General features: G+C 35.6%; 2 protein-coding genes across 3 annotated transcripts; one reads left to right on the top strand and one right to left on the bottom strand.

The window, feature by feature from the left end:
* Positions 1 to 1,427: 1,427 nt before the first annotated feature.
* On the top strand, positions 1,428 to 4,088 carry FLU (Tetratricopeptide repeat (TPR)-like superfamily protein). Of its 2 annotated transcripts, none has more exons than XM_086239448.1 (5): positions 1,428 to 1,583; positions 2,280 to 2,347; positions 2,750 to 2,912; positions 3,090 to 3,410; positions 3,618 to 4,088. In XM_086239448.1, exons 1-5 carry the CDS (start codon positions 1,484 to 1,486, stop codon positions 3,818 to 3,820), a joined length of 855 nt encoding a protein of 284 aa, XP_086095574.1. In that variant the 5' UTR covers positions 1,428 to 1,483; the 3' UTR covers positions 3,821 to 4,088. The 2 variants fall into 2 exon arrangements, with proteins under 2 accessions (XP_086095574.1, XP_086095575.1); XM_086239449.1 differs by having other exon boundaries at positions 1,503 to 1,583; positions 2,280 to 2,355.
* A 245-nt stretch (positions 4,089 to 4,333) lies between these two features.
* Positions 4,334 to 9,508, bottom strand: LOC147287526 (oligouridylate-binding protein 1B-like). The gene is made up of 12 exons (XM_086239447.1): positions 9,293 to 9,508; positions 8,529 to 8,590; positions 8,014 to 8,116; positions 7,752 to 7,828; positions 7,605 to 7,666; positions 7,426 to 7,513; positions 7,153 to 7,228; positions 6,803 to 6,833; positions 5,923 to 6,042; positions 5,650 to 5,735; positions 5,133 to 5,309; positions 4,334 to 5,004 (listed from the first exon to the last, which is right to left on the bottom strand). The coding sequence occupies exons 1-12, from the start codon at positions 9,395 to 9,397 to the stop codon at positions 4,720 to 4,722; spliced, it is 1,272 nt and encodes a 423-aa protein (XP_086095573.1). The 5' UTR covers positions 9,398 to 9,508; the 3' UTR covers positions 4,334 to 4,719.
* Between the last annotated feature and the right edge of the window lie 5,065 nt (positions 9,509 to 14,573).

Below are 14,573 nucleotides of genomic sequence, written 5' to 3'. Positions count from 1 at the left end.
TAGTAGTCCTTATAAGATAACCAGTTAGAAGGATAGTAAAATTAACCCTCCTTGCACCAAGTTTGTTTCTCCCTCCTCCAAATTAAAAAAAAAAAAAAATTAATCTCTCTTTTTATGAATAATTGTTGCTATTCAGACCTAAGAATTTAATCAATACACCTTCATTTTTGTCCAAACTTTCAAATTTTCTCACTTCTTTATTTTTTCTTTAAAAACTTTAGAAAATGACTAATCTCGATCTTCTCTCTCGTGATCTTCCCTTTTTTGGATGTTGGACCGACCTCCTTCGATAAACTCTTCAAGTAATGGTATCACGTGTTGAAAAATAGCTTGCCAACAATGTTAAGCCGGTGAGTAAACCGGCCAAGAAATCAACTAAACTGACAAGTTCCCACCCTTAGTTTGAATCTCCCTCTTAATGTATTAAAAAAATTTGTTCAATTGTTCAATTACACTTTGTACCCTTATTGTTTAGGTCAAATAACACATTGGTGTTTGGCTTTCAAAATATATCAATCTTAAACCCAAACTTTAAAATTCTCGCAATGTTGTCCCTCCATCAGGTTGACTATCAGGTCAATTGTTAAGTACTTACATAACAAACATGGGCCCACTTACATACCAATTTGATAAAGACGAAGGGCAAAGATACATCAAGGGATACAAGGGTATTTTTAGTAATTTAGCATCCCATTTGTAGCATGAAATAGAAATACCACTCCGCTTTCGGTATTTCTATTCCACCCGTTTAAAAAAATTAATTTCAGTCAGTTTCTTAATTTTCTTTCTTTTTCAAGCTAACCAAACACGATATCTAGTTGGAATGGGAATTCATTTCCCATTCCTAGTCTAAATTCCTGCTAAACAAACGGGGAGGGTCATGTGAAAGTGGGAATGGGAAATGGGGAATTTGTTTGTTTTAGGTGTGGTCTTGTTAGAAATTGTTGGAGTGTTTTATTTTTTGTTGAATACCCAAAATACCCTATAGAGTAAATTACATCAATAAATGGGTTTATATATGCTTTAAAAGCACTTAATCAATTGTGTGACGATCAATTTAATGAAAAAATAACATTACAAAGATTTGAAAATTTGGGTTTAACATTGATATGTTGTCTGTGAGGAAGAGAGAATGAGGCACAACATTGATACGTTTTGAAAGTTATGAACCAATCAGTTATTTGACTCAAATAACAAAAATGCAAAGTGTGTAATAATTGGACAAAAAAAGAGTGAGTGTAATTGACGCTTGATAAATTGTTCAAGTAATGAGGGTATAATGGAGATTTCAGAGTTTACTCAAGTCTTGATATAGATAGATGTAGATACAAAATCTATCCAAAACAAAATATTTTGGGATTGTGAGAGGAGCAATGGCACAAATGTGATTTCCGTTAAATTAAGGGACCCTTTAAAATGTCATCGACAAAGATTCTGCTTATATCGAAAAGCCCACGGGAAACACCAACGATTATCCGAAGCAATGGCAGTGGTAGCCCGCTTCTCCTGCTTCTCCACTCATCCGAAGAACACCGAGAGATCTCCAGCGTCCGATCAAATCTCCGTCAAGCCCAATCTTCCCGGTCAGTACCCAATATCTTCTATCTTCTCCATACACTTTGCTCCTTTTCGCTTTACTCCTTAGCTGACTCGAAATGCTCTGAAATTCTGAAAACAGTGAATTCAGCTAAATTAGTGACCTTGAATTTTTGTTTTCGGCATTTTTACTGGGTCCATTCCTGTTTGGTTACTGAGAAAGTTAGGGAAAAAGAAAAGGGAATATTACAGTCTGGCTTAGTGGCTTCGCATTCTCACATTTCGATTAAAATGTTTTCCTAATATTTGCTTTCTGTCCTTTCGGTTAATGTTGGTTTCTCAGCAAACAAACAGATGTAAATGCCACCCAATTAAAGAAATTCGGTTCTTATTTTTATTGACTTGTTGTTACTAATTGCTATCTGATAAGTGATAACTGTTTTTAATATTTGAGTATACAAAGACCCCAGCCTAATTGAGAAAGGCAAAAATTAAAATTTGAAGATGTGAAGTTTATTGTTGAAATCTGCATGATCAAGAAAAGTGTGTGTGCATCGTGAGGAGACAAAGCTTATCATTAACTTGTTACTGCACACTTAATTGCAGTCTTCAAAAGATTATCTTAGCATTAAAACAAAAGAAATTCCAAAACGCTTTTCTGATTAATTTTCATATCTTTTGTGTTGCATGTGTTCAAAGTGAAACTGACCTGCATATTGACATGAAGTGTTTTTCTTTGCTAGAACCTGGGAAGTTAGCATCTCTTCCATTTAAAGTTGAAAAGCTTGTGTCATCATCTGGAAAATGTCAGGTATGATGGTGAGTTCCTCTATATCAACTTTTTCTGATTTTTTTTTTTTTTTTTTTTTTTGTACATTTATTTATGGGAGATTGAAGTTTTTCATATTTTCCACCTTGCTGGTGTTAAATAATTCGAAAGGCAAATGAATAAAACACCCTTTTACAAAACCAATTTGTAGATATAATAGTGTGAGAGGAGGATACACATGCTGGTGCTTGATTGACATTTGATTGTCAGATGCATCATGATCTGATGAATTGGCATGATAAGATATTTGAATTTGTCTAATTCCATAAAGATCTATGTGCCCCAACGTACTATTTTTAAGTTATTACTTTCTATACTAATCTGCTGATCCCTATTTAATAATACTTTTTCACCATTCTCATGTGGAAACTATCACTTTGGCAGGGGGGCAGACAGTTGAGATTCCCAGCAATGCAACTTCTTGTCGGTAATGCGTTAATGTTGACAACACCTTTGAAAGCTTTGGCAGAAACATGTGAGGCTGATAACTCTTTTTTCAGCATGCCTCTACTGCTATCTGTAGCCCTTGTAGGGGCCACTGTGGGTGGTAAGATATTACTGGGTTATATTCAGCATTAGTTCTGTTCCATAGAATTTAAGGGCTTTGATTTTGTAGATGTTCTAAGTAAATATGTTGAGTTTATTTTTCATTGATGTCCTTATTGGATGTGTTTATGATACACATGATGAGTAGTTTGTTGATAGTTTAGTGCTTCTGTGATAGGTTTGGTTGCTCGGCAAAGGAAAGGGGAATTACAGCGAGTGAATGAACAATTGCGTCAAATCAATGCAGCTCTAAGAAGGCAAGCTAAGATTGAGTCATATGCTCCCAGTTTGAGATATGCACCTATTGGTGCAAAAATACCAGAGAATGAGGTGATAGTTGATCCAAGGAAGCACGAGTTGATTTCTCGATTGAAGGCTGGAAAGAATTTTTTGAGGAATCAAGAGACAGAGAAAGCGTACAATGAGTTTATGACTGCTCTTGAGGTTGCTCAAATTGTTCAGGACCCAATCGAGGAAAAGAAGGCTGCAAGAGGTTTAGGTTCGTGTTTTCTTTTCAATGGACAAATTCGCCTTATTTTGTTCCTTCTCTTTGTGAGCCGTACTTCCTAGCTTCAGTTGGCAGTGACAGAGTCAATGATGTTCAACAGTTTGCAACTGCTTTTGTATTAATTATGTTGGTTTGATACTCTCTGTTTTCAAAAAAAAATTTCTAATTACATTCTTTTTAATTTGATTTGCATCTCAGGAGCGTCACTGCAAAGACAGGGCAAGTACCGAGAAGCCATTAAATACCATTCTTTGGTTTTGGAAATCTCCGAGCGAGAAGGAGAAGACTCAGGAAACACAGAAGCTTATGGAGCAATTGCTGACTGTTATACTGAGCTTGGAGATCTAGAGCGTGCAGGGAAGTTCTATGACAACTATATTGCAAGGTTAGAGTCAGACTAAACAGCTTCCCCACCCTACAGTTTCTCTATCAATGACAGTTATGGAATATCACGAGAGGGTGACTAGCCTGCGGATCATTTTGTTTTTGTTTTCATGTTAGAAGTGGTTTGATGTAGAATGCCTTAGTGGTCTGTTTTACGACCTTGTCACCATCACTTTAGTAGCTAGAAAAATATGAGTTTTGTACCTAATAAGATGTATTTTTAAGTAGTTCAAGAAAAGACAATCTAAGATGATCAATAGATCTAAGTTGCCCCATTGATAGTTACTCATTTGGCTCCTATTAATGAAAGCATGCGGTTGTCTCCAATGTTTCAACTTTCAAGCACCTATGGCAAGGAGAGCTGTTTACGATTAAGTTTATGCAAACAGAAAATGGGATTTGCACACTTTGTAAACCAACTTTGTGGTACAAGAGCAATGTGTATGTATATATGACAATTATGCGAAAATATTTGTTAATCTTAAAGGTTTGGAAACAAATGGCACATTGCAAGCCAGGCTACCAATAAATCCGTTATAAATTCGTTGGCAATATGCACAAATCAAAAATAGCCTTCAGCTATTGCTTTAAACAACTGAAACGGAGGTGGGTATTACACTCGAGTCTTAGCTAAAATGGTAGAAACAAAACTAAAACAAAATGTGAAAAAGCCAACTCCCTCTAATAATAATAACCACTCATCATAACAAAGTAGAAAACAGGAGATCATACATGTTACACATATCCATACAGATAGCAAGCATATAAGGCACTTAAGGGGGGGAAAACAACCTCACCACTTAAGGGGGGAAAAACGATAAAAAGCTTCCTAAGGGGATGTTTATAACTCAGATAACACCTGCATAGTGCAGGAATATATGTAGGGTTGTACCATATAACAGAGAACTCTTATGTATTACTGGTAGTACATGAGCTGCTGGGCAGCAGCAACATTCTGGAACCCACCATCATATATGGCCTGGCTTGCTCCAGCATTGCCCATTCCCATTGCTGGCTGCTTAAGAGGGTGTTGTCCCTGAGGGTGCATGAGGGCATGGACACCACCCATCTTGCTCATTGCTAGTTGCCGCTCATAGGCCAAGAGGTCGGTTGCAGAGAGGCCTGGTAAAGGGGCTGCTGCTGGAGGAGGGAGTGGATTTGAAACTGTTCCGGGTGGAGTAGGCTTGCTACCCCAAGAGCACTACATGCACAAAAAGAAGAAACACTCAACAGTCAATGTACACAAACAGAAAGAAGAATCACTCCCAAGAGTTAATATCATGAAATAAAAAATCACTAAGAGATGCCCCAGGAAGATAGAACAATCACCTTTATTTGTCTTCCACACAAAATCGACTGTGTATTTCCCATCTGAATAGCCAGAGCTGCCTCAGCATGAGTACTGTATCTCACAAAACCAAAGCCCTTATCACGTTGGAGCCGAACCTCCTCAATCACTCCAACACCGAGAGCATGAAAGTGTCGATGAAGATCGAGCTGAGTGACCTGTTAAGAAAAAATACCCAATATAACAGCTTTACAAAAAAACTATGGTGGTGGATTTTCTATGCTATTACAGAAATTCAATTTGTTCCCCTAATGTTTTTCCTCTTACCAGAAATTTAACCTCAGTTCTGTTACCAAAATAAACTTGTATATTTAACCCAAGTGGTGAGGGTTGGTGGAGTAAGGGTTAGGATTAGACTAGGTCCAGAGTTCGATTCCCTCCAATGTAACCAAGAAAAAATAAACTTGTATATCATTTGTGTGTGTGTGTGAGAAAGAGAGAGAGAGAGAGAGAGAGAGAGAGGGTAAAGAAGAATTAATAGATAAGAAAATTTCTTGCCTCTGGAGCAAGATTGCCCACATAAACAGTAGTATATTGAGGATTGTTCTCCGGAGCCTCACTGTTTGTAGTCTCTTTTCCATCTTCTGCACAATCAAAACCGAATATGCATCAGTCATAGACAGAGGGCTCCATCTTTCCACACATATTTAGACAAACATTTGCCTTCCATTTTCCAGTAAACTGAACTAGACATCAACTTTTTTTTTTTTGGGCAAGGACTAGCCACAACGTTTTCATAAATAAATAAAAATGGTTTGACCATGGACTCACCGGATGAGCCATTTGTTAGTTCCACCACACTTTTGGCATCTGAACTCTGCTTATCCTCATTAGCACCAGCACCTTTTGTTGCCCAGTTGCAACGTATCTGTCTACTGCCAAGCCATTTACCTGGACATTACAGCATATGGTGAGAAGAGATGCAAGTAATAGAGGAAGCCATAACTATTGGAGTGTTTCAAATTTTCTGAAAATTTGTGGTTTAAACTGCCATGGATGACTTACAATCAGATCAGGGTAATATAATAGATTAAAAGAATGCATTATTTGTTCAATATGTTTAAACTGTATCACAAGTTAGTAAGAAAAGAAGATTTTCCCTACAATTTTTGCCATTTTTATTGGGACAAATTGAGACATTAATATAAAAGGAAAAAGTTAAATCGTTACTCCAAAAACATTAAACGAGAGATCATCCAAAATCTATTGTGGCTTTAACTGGCATTGGAATTGGCATGCCAATTCTTACATAGTACGAATGTGGGAAGGACCAAAGGCAAAATGAAAAGAAAGAAAGAGAGAAAGATATTTTGGCATGTAAAATTTGTTAGGATGGGCAATCGGAAAGTGTGACTGACCATCGCTTTAGCCTTTAGGTATATTTTGGTGTGGATTGAGGATTTTCATTCTTTTGGAGTGGAGCATTCTTCTTATGACTTGAAACCCAATTTCTTGTGACAGCTCATTATTGGTGATAACTTCTAAACCTATTTCCAAATAACTTCCACTTAAGAATTGATTCTCTCTAAACAGCATTCATTTTGTTGCATGATTTTTTTCAATACTCCCGGTCTACTTGGGTTATATCCCCTCATAAATTTTTTTCAATAAACTATTAAAAATCATTTTTAGGGATAAGAAAACATCTTACCAGTTAAATCATTTATTGCACTTTGAGCATCCTGAAAAAGAAAATAAAAGAATGGTGAGAACCAATTTAAGTACCAATCTATACTATTAAATAAAAAAGGAAGCTGGGTTTTGGCTGACCCTTTGAACTATTGACTCCTTAAGAAAAGTTGAAATTTGGCCTGACTATATCAAAACTGTTACTTAAATTCCTACACCCTAATCCCTTGCATTCAGGTACCGATCCATTACAAACTACCATTCAGAACCCTCAGAATAGATTTTTTTTTTTTTTTTAAGAAAAAACAAAAAGAAAAAGAAAAAATTCAAGATCCCATGCATTCCAAAAGACACCAAATGGAAAAAAACTACCTGTTGGTTTCGGAATGAGACAAACCCAAAGCCTCTTGAACGTCCTGTCTTCTGATCCCACATAACCCTTGCATCTCTAAGCAAAAATAGAAAACAAAAACACAATGTATTCAGGCACCCCCCAGAACACAACACTGAATAACAAGTTAAGCTTAACGAATGTTTACAGATGAATCTAAAACTTCCACTATACCCATCAGATGTCTAATTCAAAAGAAAAATATAAATAACGATAGAATTTAAGAACACCAATGTAAGAGAAGGAGCACTTACGAACAACTGGGAAAAACAGAAAAGCATGCAAATAATGTAGCATCAGTAACCTCAGGGCTGAGATCACCAACAAAAATGTTGAAGTGACCTGCAAACCAAATAGATAGTATCATACAGTAACCTAGTTGATAAATGCCACGCAAAATCAGTTCCCAAAAAACAAATAAACTTGAACAAACCTGACGTATCCTCCCTCTGACCGCTAGCATATGCCCAATTTACTTTGATAGGCTGCCCAAACCTGGAAATCACATAACAAAATGTAAGAGAAAATACAGACATAAATAAATAAAATAACAAGGAGAATCATTCAGACTTTCACTTACAGATGTCTGCCATTGAGAGACAATATTGCAAGTGCAGCTGATCTACGATCAAAATAGTGAATGAAACCATATGATGACTGCAAAAGGCAGAGAAACAAAAACTAATCAATGATATGATCATAATCTAGTAAAATTGAGTCAGGCAAATTTTGAGTCCAAAAGTTCTCAATATGCACCAAGTAGACTTCTTTCTTACATTATAATTGTACCTAGCAGATAAAACAAACACAGAGGATCCGCTATTAGACGATTGCAAACTTACCTTTTCCTTTCTTATAAGTTTGCAGCTTTCAACAGCGCCAGTACTTGCAAAAACCTCTTGAAGAAGTGGTTCAGTCACCTGGGTATGGATGTTCCCAACATACCTGAAATTTCTCAAAAATAAAGAAACTGGAAGTTTTAAAAGCAGAAAAGGAGAAAGAAAATAAATAATCCATAAGTAAGCACTCTCAACCAGGAAAGAAAAAAGATAATGCAAGTAATTAACATCATCCGGATATTTTTTGAAAGAAAGCATAGCCAGGGAAAGATTGAAAGTGAAAGAAGTAATAGTAATTTATAGAAAGTTAACCTCATTTGAATTACTTTTAGGTAGATATCATAGCTAAATGAAAAGCAACAGTGGAAGAACTAAAACTAATCATAAAGCTCAAATAACTCAATGAAGAAAGTCGATATCAAAATATGGGTAAAAAAATACGGAGAAACATGACAATTACATAAGCATAGAGGTGAAACAAAGAAAAGAACAAAAAAATTGTCTAGACAAACACTCACACACTGCGGCAAGTACTTGGATCAAAACCAGGAGGCAGATTTCCACTTGGGATTGGCTCTATCTGCAAAATAAAAAAGTGGAAAGAAAAGAAACCTAAGAGCGGGAGCAAAATAAAAGAAACCTAAAATCAAAATAAAATAAATCCCCTACTTCTTTATCAACCAAATCAGGAGTACTTCAACCTAAAAGCAGAATCAGTTTTAGGGTACTTGTATCGAAACCTAACAGGAACAAAGGTTATGAAAGACAAAACATGGTTGGCAAGGAACCAAAGTTAACCTAAATAAGGGCCACTCCTAGGCATTTTATTAAAATTCTAAAATGACCCAAATGAATATTTTCTATTTGGTACTTCTAGATTGGAAACTCTTTTCATGAACTTATTGGGCGCTTCAAAATCACCAACACCAAGATACTTACAAACAATCAACAAAACCACATAATGTTGAAAAAAGTCAATTCAGTATCATATTCCAAGATGCGGACAATGCTTCTCCATTTTAGAAAGCTCAATTTTCACTTCCGAAAAACAATCAAAAACCACAAAATCAATTTGAAAACGTTTTCACGCGGAAACCATCCAAAACCCTAGCTTTTGCAATCGGGTACTTGGAAAACAATAAAGAAAAGAACTTAACCCTAGCATCCATAACCCAATAACGTACAAGGACAATCGCAGCTCAAAGATCAATACCAAAAATCCATAAAAAGAAACAAGTCAAAGGACAAGAATTCAAAAAAGAAAATAGAAGAAAGCTCGAACCTGAGGAGGAGCTAAAAGGCCAGGGTGGTAGAGAGAATGCTGCTGAAGAAGAGCTTGTTGCATCAGAGCTTGTTGTTGCTGCTGTTTCAGCCTCTGGTGCTGCATTTCCTCGGCGATTTTCCGAGAAAGTCGGGGTTTTGCCGAGAAATTTGAGGTTAGGGTACGAGCAAGGGCCTCGAGAAAAATGAGAGAGAGAGAGAGAGAGAGAGGCCTCTGTCAGAGAGAACTCATTATTGGCTCTTTGAGGTTAATATATACGGAGAGATACAGCTAAATTTACTATGCTAATGAGTTTGCATTCTTGACAGCCAATGAGACTGAAATATGTTGTAATCTCATTAATTAACTTGAGTAGGGCTGGGTAAAAATACCAAAATACCGAAAAATACCGATATCGTACCGATTTTATATCGAAAAATACCGATACCAAAAATACCGATGAATTCGGTAACGGTATTGGTTTACAAAATCCGGTACCGACGGTATACTGATACCGACCGTATATTAAAAAAGTATAATTAAAATAATTTATTTTTATACATTTCTATACTATACTGGTATACCCTAAATATAAAATACTTAGTATTACCTTTCTATATAATTTATAATTTTATATAATACATTTCTAATTTTCTATAATTTATATCAATATGATATAATATTAGTAATTTAGTATATTGTACAATATGATATAATATAGTAAAATATGGTATAATATTATTATTAGTATATCGTATTAGCCATTTAACCTAATGGCCCTATTAGGTATATGACCTATATACCATATACCCTAAGGTTTAGAAGATGATATAAATTAAAAAACATGTAAACTATTAAGTTATAGACTATGGAGTTATGGACTATTTATGATTTATGTAATTACCTCAATCATAAATGTATAATATGGTATAATATATTATTACTAGTATATGGTATTAGTCATTTAGCCTAACGGCCCTATTAGGTATATGACCTATACCATATACCCTAAGGTTTAGAAGATGATATAAATTAAAAAACATGTAAACTATTAAGTTATTGACTATATACTATAAATTATAAAAAACATATGTAATAAAAATAAAAAACTTCAAACCCCAATTGAAATTTGAAACCCCAAAATACCCTAAACCCTAAACCCCAAAGTCCAAACCCTAAACGAAACCCCAAAATACCTTATTTATTCTTTATAAAATAAAACTTTATTTTTATTATTCTTTATAGAAATTAAAGGAGAAAGAGGACATTAAGAAATATTTCTTCCAGATTTTAAAGGGTCTTTCACTTCTTAGTGTTTTTTTTTTTCTTGGCCAACATTTTGAACCTTGAATACAAGTAATCAAGAATTCAAAATATGAAAAAATAAAAAATAAAAATGTGAGAAGGGAGCTTAACAAGAGAATGAAAAATTATAGTAGAAATTGGAAAATAGCCAATAGGCCAACGATGTCGTATTTGGAATTGGAGATGTACCTGTAGTTGGAACATAGTGGAGTAGCGAGAAGCATAAACTGATACAAACATAATATGATAGTATTAGTCTACATAAAATATGTATATCAACACAGTGATGAAATTTTCTAAAAGCTTTCCTTTTTTTCTTTTCTTCCTCCCCCCCCCCCCCGTGACTCTCTTTCACCTCTCATTTCTCACTCTCTTTTTCCCAGTCCCAGATCTTTTTCTCTCTCCCAGTTCCCGTGTTCTCTCTCCTCCCTCCCGGGACCAACTCTCCTCAGTCCGGCGTGACACCGGCGCCAAACTCTCCCTCTCTTCCTCCTCTCCCTCCCCATGGCCTTCTCTCTCCTCCCTCCCCGATCACCTCTCTGACTCTCTCTTCGATCTGCCGCCCTCCGGCGACGGCTGGCAACGAGGCCGGGCTCCCCTTCTCCTCCCCTCTCTCCCTCCGGTCTCCACACTCTCCGACCGATACCGCCACTCTCCGACCGATACCGAAGTGATCGGTTACCGACCCATATCGGTCGGAATTCGGTATGGGTGTTTCGGTACGGTAACCGTACCGAACCCACCCCTAAACTTGAGAGTACTAGCTAGCTCTCCTATATGATGAATTTCTTTATGAAAAACTAAAAATATAATTCATGCAATTTATTATGATGTAGTAGTAGTGTAGTACTACTATGTTTTTATGGTCTTTAGACCTCCATATACCCAAGAAAAATATAAGAATTATGACTAATATGAATCATTCAAGTAATTATAATTGTTACCGTATATAACTACAACAATTTTCTTTGGCATTTCATTTTATGAGTTAATTACACTTACACCCCCTGAGATTTATTATTTTTTCACATACATTCCCTAGAGTTTCAACAATTACACATACATCCCCTGAGATTTCAAAACTGTTGCATATAACTCCCTATAGTGAGACGAAAAATGATGAAAAATTATACAAAAAAGCATGCTAAAGAGTGAAATGACCTAATAAGATTTACTCAAGGTGTAAGGTCCAACCTCAATACAAATATTTTCTTTTTTATTTATTTATTTTTTTCTCTTGTAAAAGGTTATATGTAATAGTTTTAAAACCTTATGAGGTGTATGTGTAATTTTTAAAACTCCAGGGGGTAAATGTGAAAATACGATAAATCTCAGGAGGTGTAAGTATAATTAACTCTTCATTTTATTAAACTTTGTAATTATTTTGATTTGATAATAATTCTTTTATGTGCCAATTTTATTTCTCACACTAAAAAATCGACCATCCTATTAAATGAGATTAAACTTTAACTTTAGATCGAATTGGATTGTAAAATTCACAATTCAATATATATATATATATATATATTGAATTGAACTCTGATTTAAAAGTAACAATTCTGAATTGAAAAACACCACTACTTCTAGTATAGTGTTTATTTAGAAAATGCAAAATCAAATACATGTTGTCGCATATCCTCTAAAACTTGTATAATACGTAATCTTAATTCGTTGACACAAATTGTTAAGGAGCATTTACCAAAAGTAGATGGTTGTAAAGAGTTTCATCCTCTTTATAGCCTCATCTGCTGCTGTAAAGAGTCGTTATCTAGATATTGGGCTGTTACCTTGAGGCTTGACTGCTTGAGTCATATACTCATATTTAAAGGGAGCACAATAGTGTTGTCGACTCTCTTGCAAGCATGAGTTTTGGGTATCCACATTTTAACATCCTGATGTAGTTTTTTTGTTGTCTTTCGGACTTCCTTTTTAAGATAAAAGAAATCCCTTTAAAGCCCTAAGGCCCCTAATTCAATCTTGCCACTTTAGTGCCTTGTTTGAGGGTTGTTTTTTTTTTTTTTTTTGAGCAAATTATATTTTAGTACCTCAACTATACCTAGTGTTTCAATTTAGTACCTCAACTTTTAAAAGTTTCATTTTCATACCTCAACTTTCATTTTGTGTCAATTTTATACCTCCGTTATATATTCCGTTAAAATTGCTGTTATCTATGACGTGGCAGTGACATGGCATAGATTGACCCTACCTCTAAGCATGATGTGGCTTCTAATAATAGCCACATGGATAAAAATAATAATAAAAAAATTAATAACAGTTTACAAAAAAAATTGAAAAAAAATATAATTTTTTTAAAACTTGTAAGACTAAAGAAAGAAAAAAAAAGGATCAAATAATTAAAAAAAAAGAGATAGCCCCCCGTATCCCCACCCAGCAACCCTCCCTCCTCCATCGTCCAAGCATTCAAGTCCATCGCCATTTCTCTCTGAATGGTAGATTTGATCCGCCTCCAAGAGTCGTGGCAATAGCCTCAAATGGTACCACCAATGTCGTGAATGGAGCTTTAGGGACCGTCGTTCCAGAAAATGGCAGAGACGGTGTCGGGTCGTGCGCGCGTTGTGGGTTTATGGGTGTCTGGCGACCGTTGTATTATTTGGGTCATACAGATCGGGCTTACCCGAGTTCAATGGCTTTGCCGGTGTCGTCCGTGGAGTGAGAGTGAGAAAGAGGCAGAGGAGGGCATTTGGGTCACTGGAGGTGCGTCCGCCGGTGCCTGTAGATTGATCTTTTTGCGGCTGGGTATAACGCTTGGACGTGGTTGCTGCCATTGATGGTATCATGTGGAACAGCCGCAACCAACAGAGGTATGACCGCGGTAATGCAGAGATGGCTGCGAATCTGCATCCGCCAGGACAATCTTTCAAGCTTTCTCTATTCCTTTTTTTTTTTTGTATGTCTTTTCCATGAGAAAAAATAATGGAATTGGAGAGTTGAAGAAAAGATGGAATCTGCATCTTTTTGGAATTGAAGATTTGAAGAAGTTGTTGGAATCTGCATCTCGGTGGAACTCTTTTGGGTGTGCCCAATTCATCTTTCATCTGATTGTTGGGGTTTTCATTCGGGTTGTTCTTGTTCTTTTTTATTTCTTTTTTTATGTTTATTAGCTTTTTAGTTTCTTTTATTTTTAGATAAAATTCTCTTTTAAGAGAATATTTTAGAGATAAGATTCTTTATTTTTAAAGGTTTAAATTTTTTAAAGATTTTTTATATTTTGTAAATTATTTTATTTCATTTTGTAAACTTTTATTAATTTTTTTATTATTTTTTTATCCATGTGGCTATTATTAGAAGCCACATGGATAAAAAGGTAGGGTCAATCTACGCCACGTCACTGCCACGTCATAGATAACAGCAATTTTAACGGAATATATAACGGAGGTATGAAATTGACACAAAATGAAAGTTGAGGTATGAAAATGAAACTTTTAAAAGTTGAGGTACTAAATTGAAACACAAGGTATAGTTGAGGTACTAAAATGTAATTTGCTCTTTTTTTTTTGTACGTGGTTTAAGGGTTAAGCATAACCTTAATCCAATGATGATTAAGCATTTAAGCCAAGTTAGCCAACTATATTTGGTTATTTGCGAAAATAAATAAATAAGTTTGGTTAGGGCCTCGTTGGGCTTTCCCAATGGGCTTGTATCCATACCCCATTTTTGTCTCAGTTGCTTTTAGAACCGATTAGACCTAACAATCTAATTTGGACCTTTCCAAATAAAGCCGATAGGGAAAATCAGCTTGGATTTTTAGGCTTGTTCTGGTCTTGTATGCATCCACTCCAAAAGTCCAAATGTTAGGCTTCGGGTTTTCCCCCTATCCAACTTGAGATATCTTTTATATCTTCCAATTTGGATAAAAAGCAGTCCGGTTTAGGGGGAGCTTGTTGAGTATGTCGGGCCCGATATCTTTTTTTGAGTAAAACCTTTTATTCCTAAAATGATAAATGTTATCATAAATGAATAATCTATTACGTGTAAA

This window comes from Dryas octopetala, chromosome 4 (assembly GCF_963921425.1).
Source record: "Dryas octopetala chromosome 4, drDryOcto1.1, whole genome shotgun sequence".
NCBI lineage: Eukaryota > Viridiplantae > Streptophyta > Magnoliopsida > Rosales > Rosaceae > Dryas > Dryas octopetala.
This window is presented reverse-complemented; position numbering and strand designations above follow the sequence as displayed.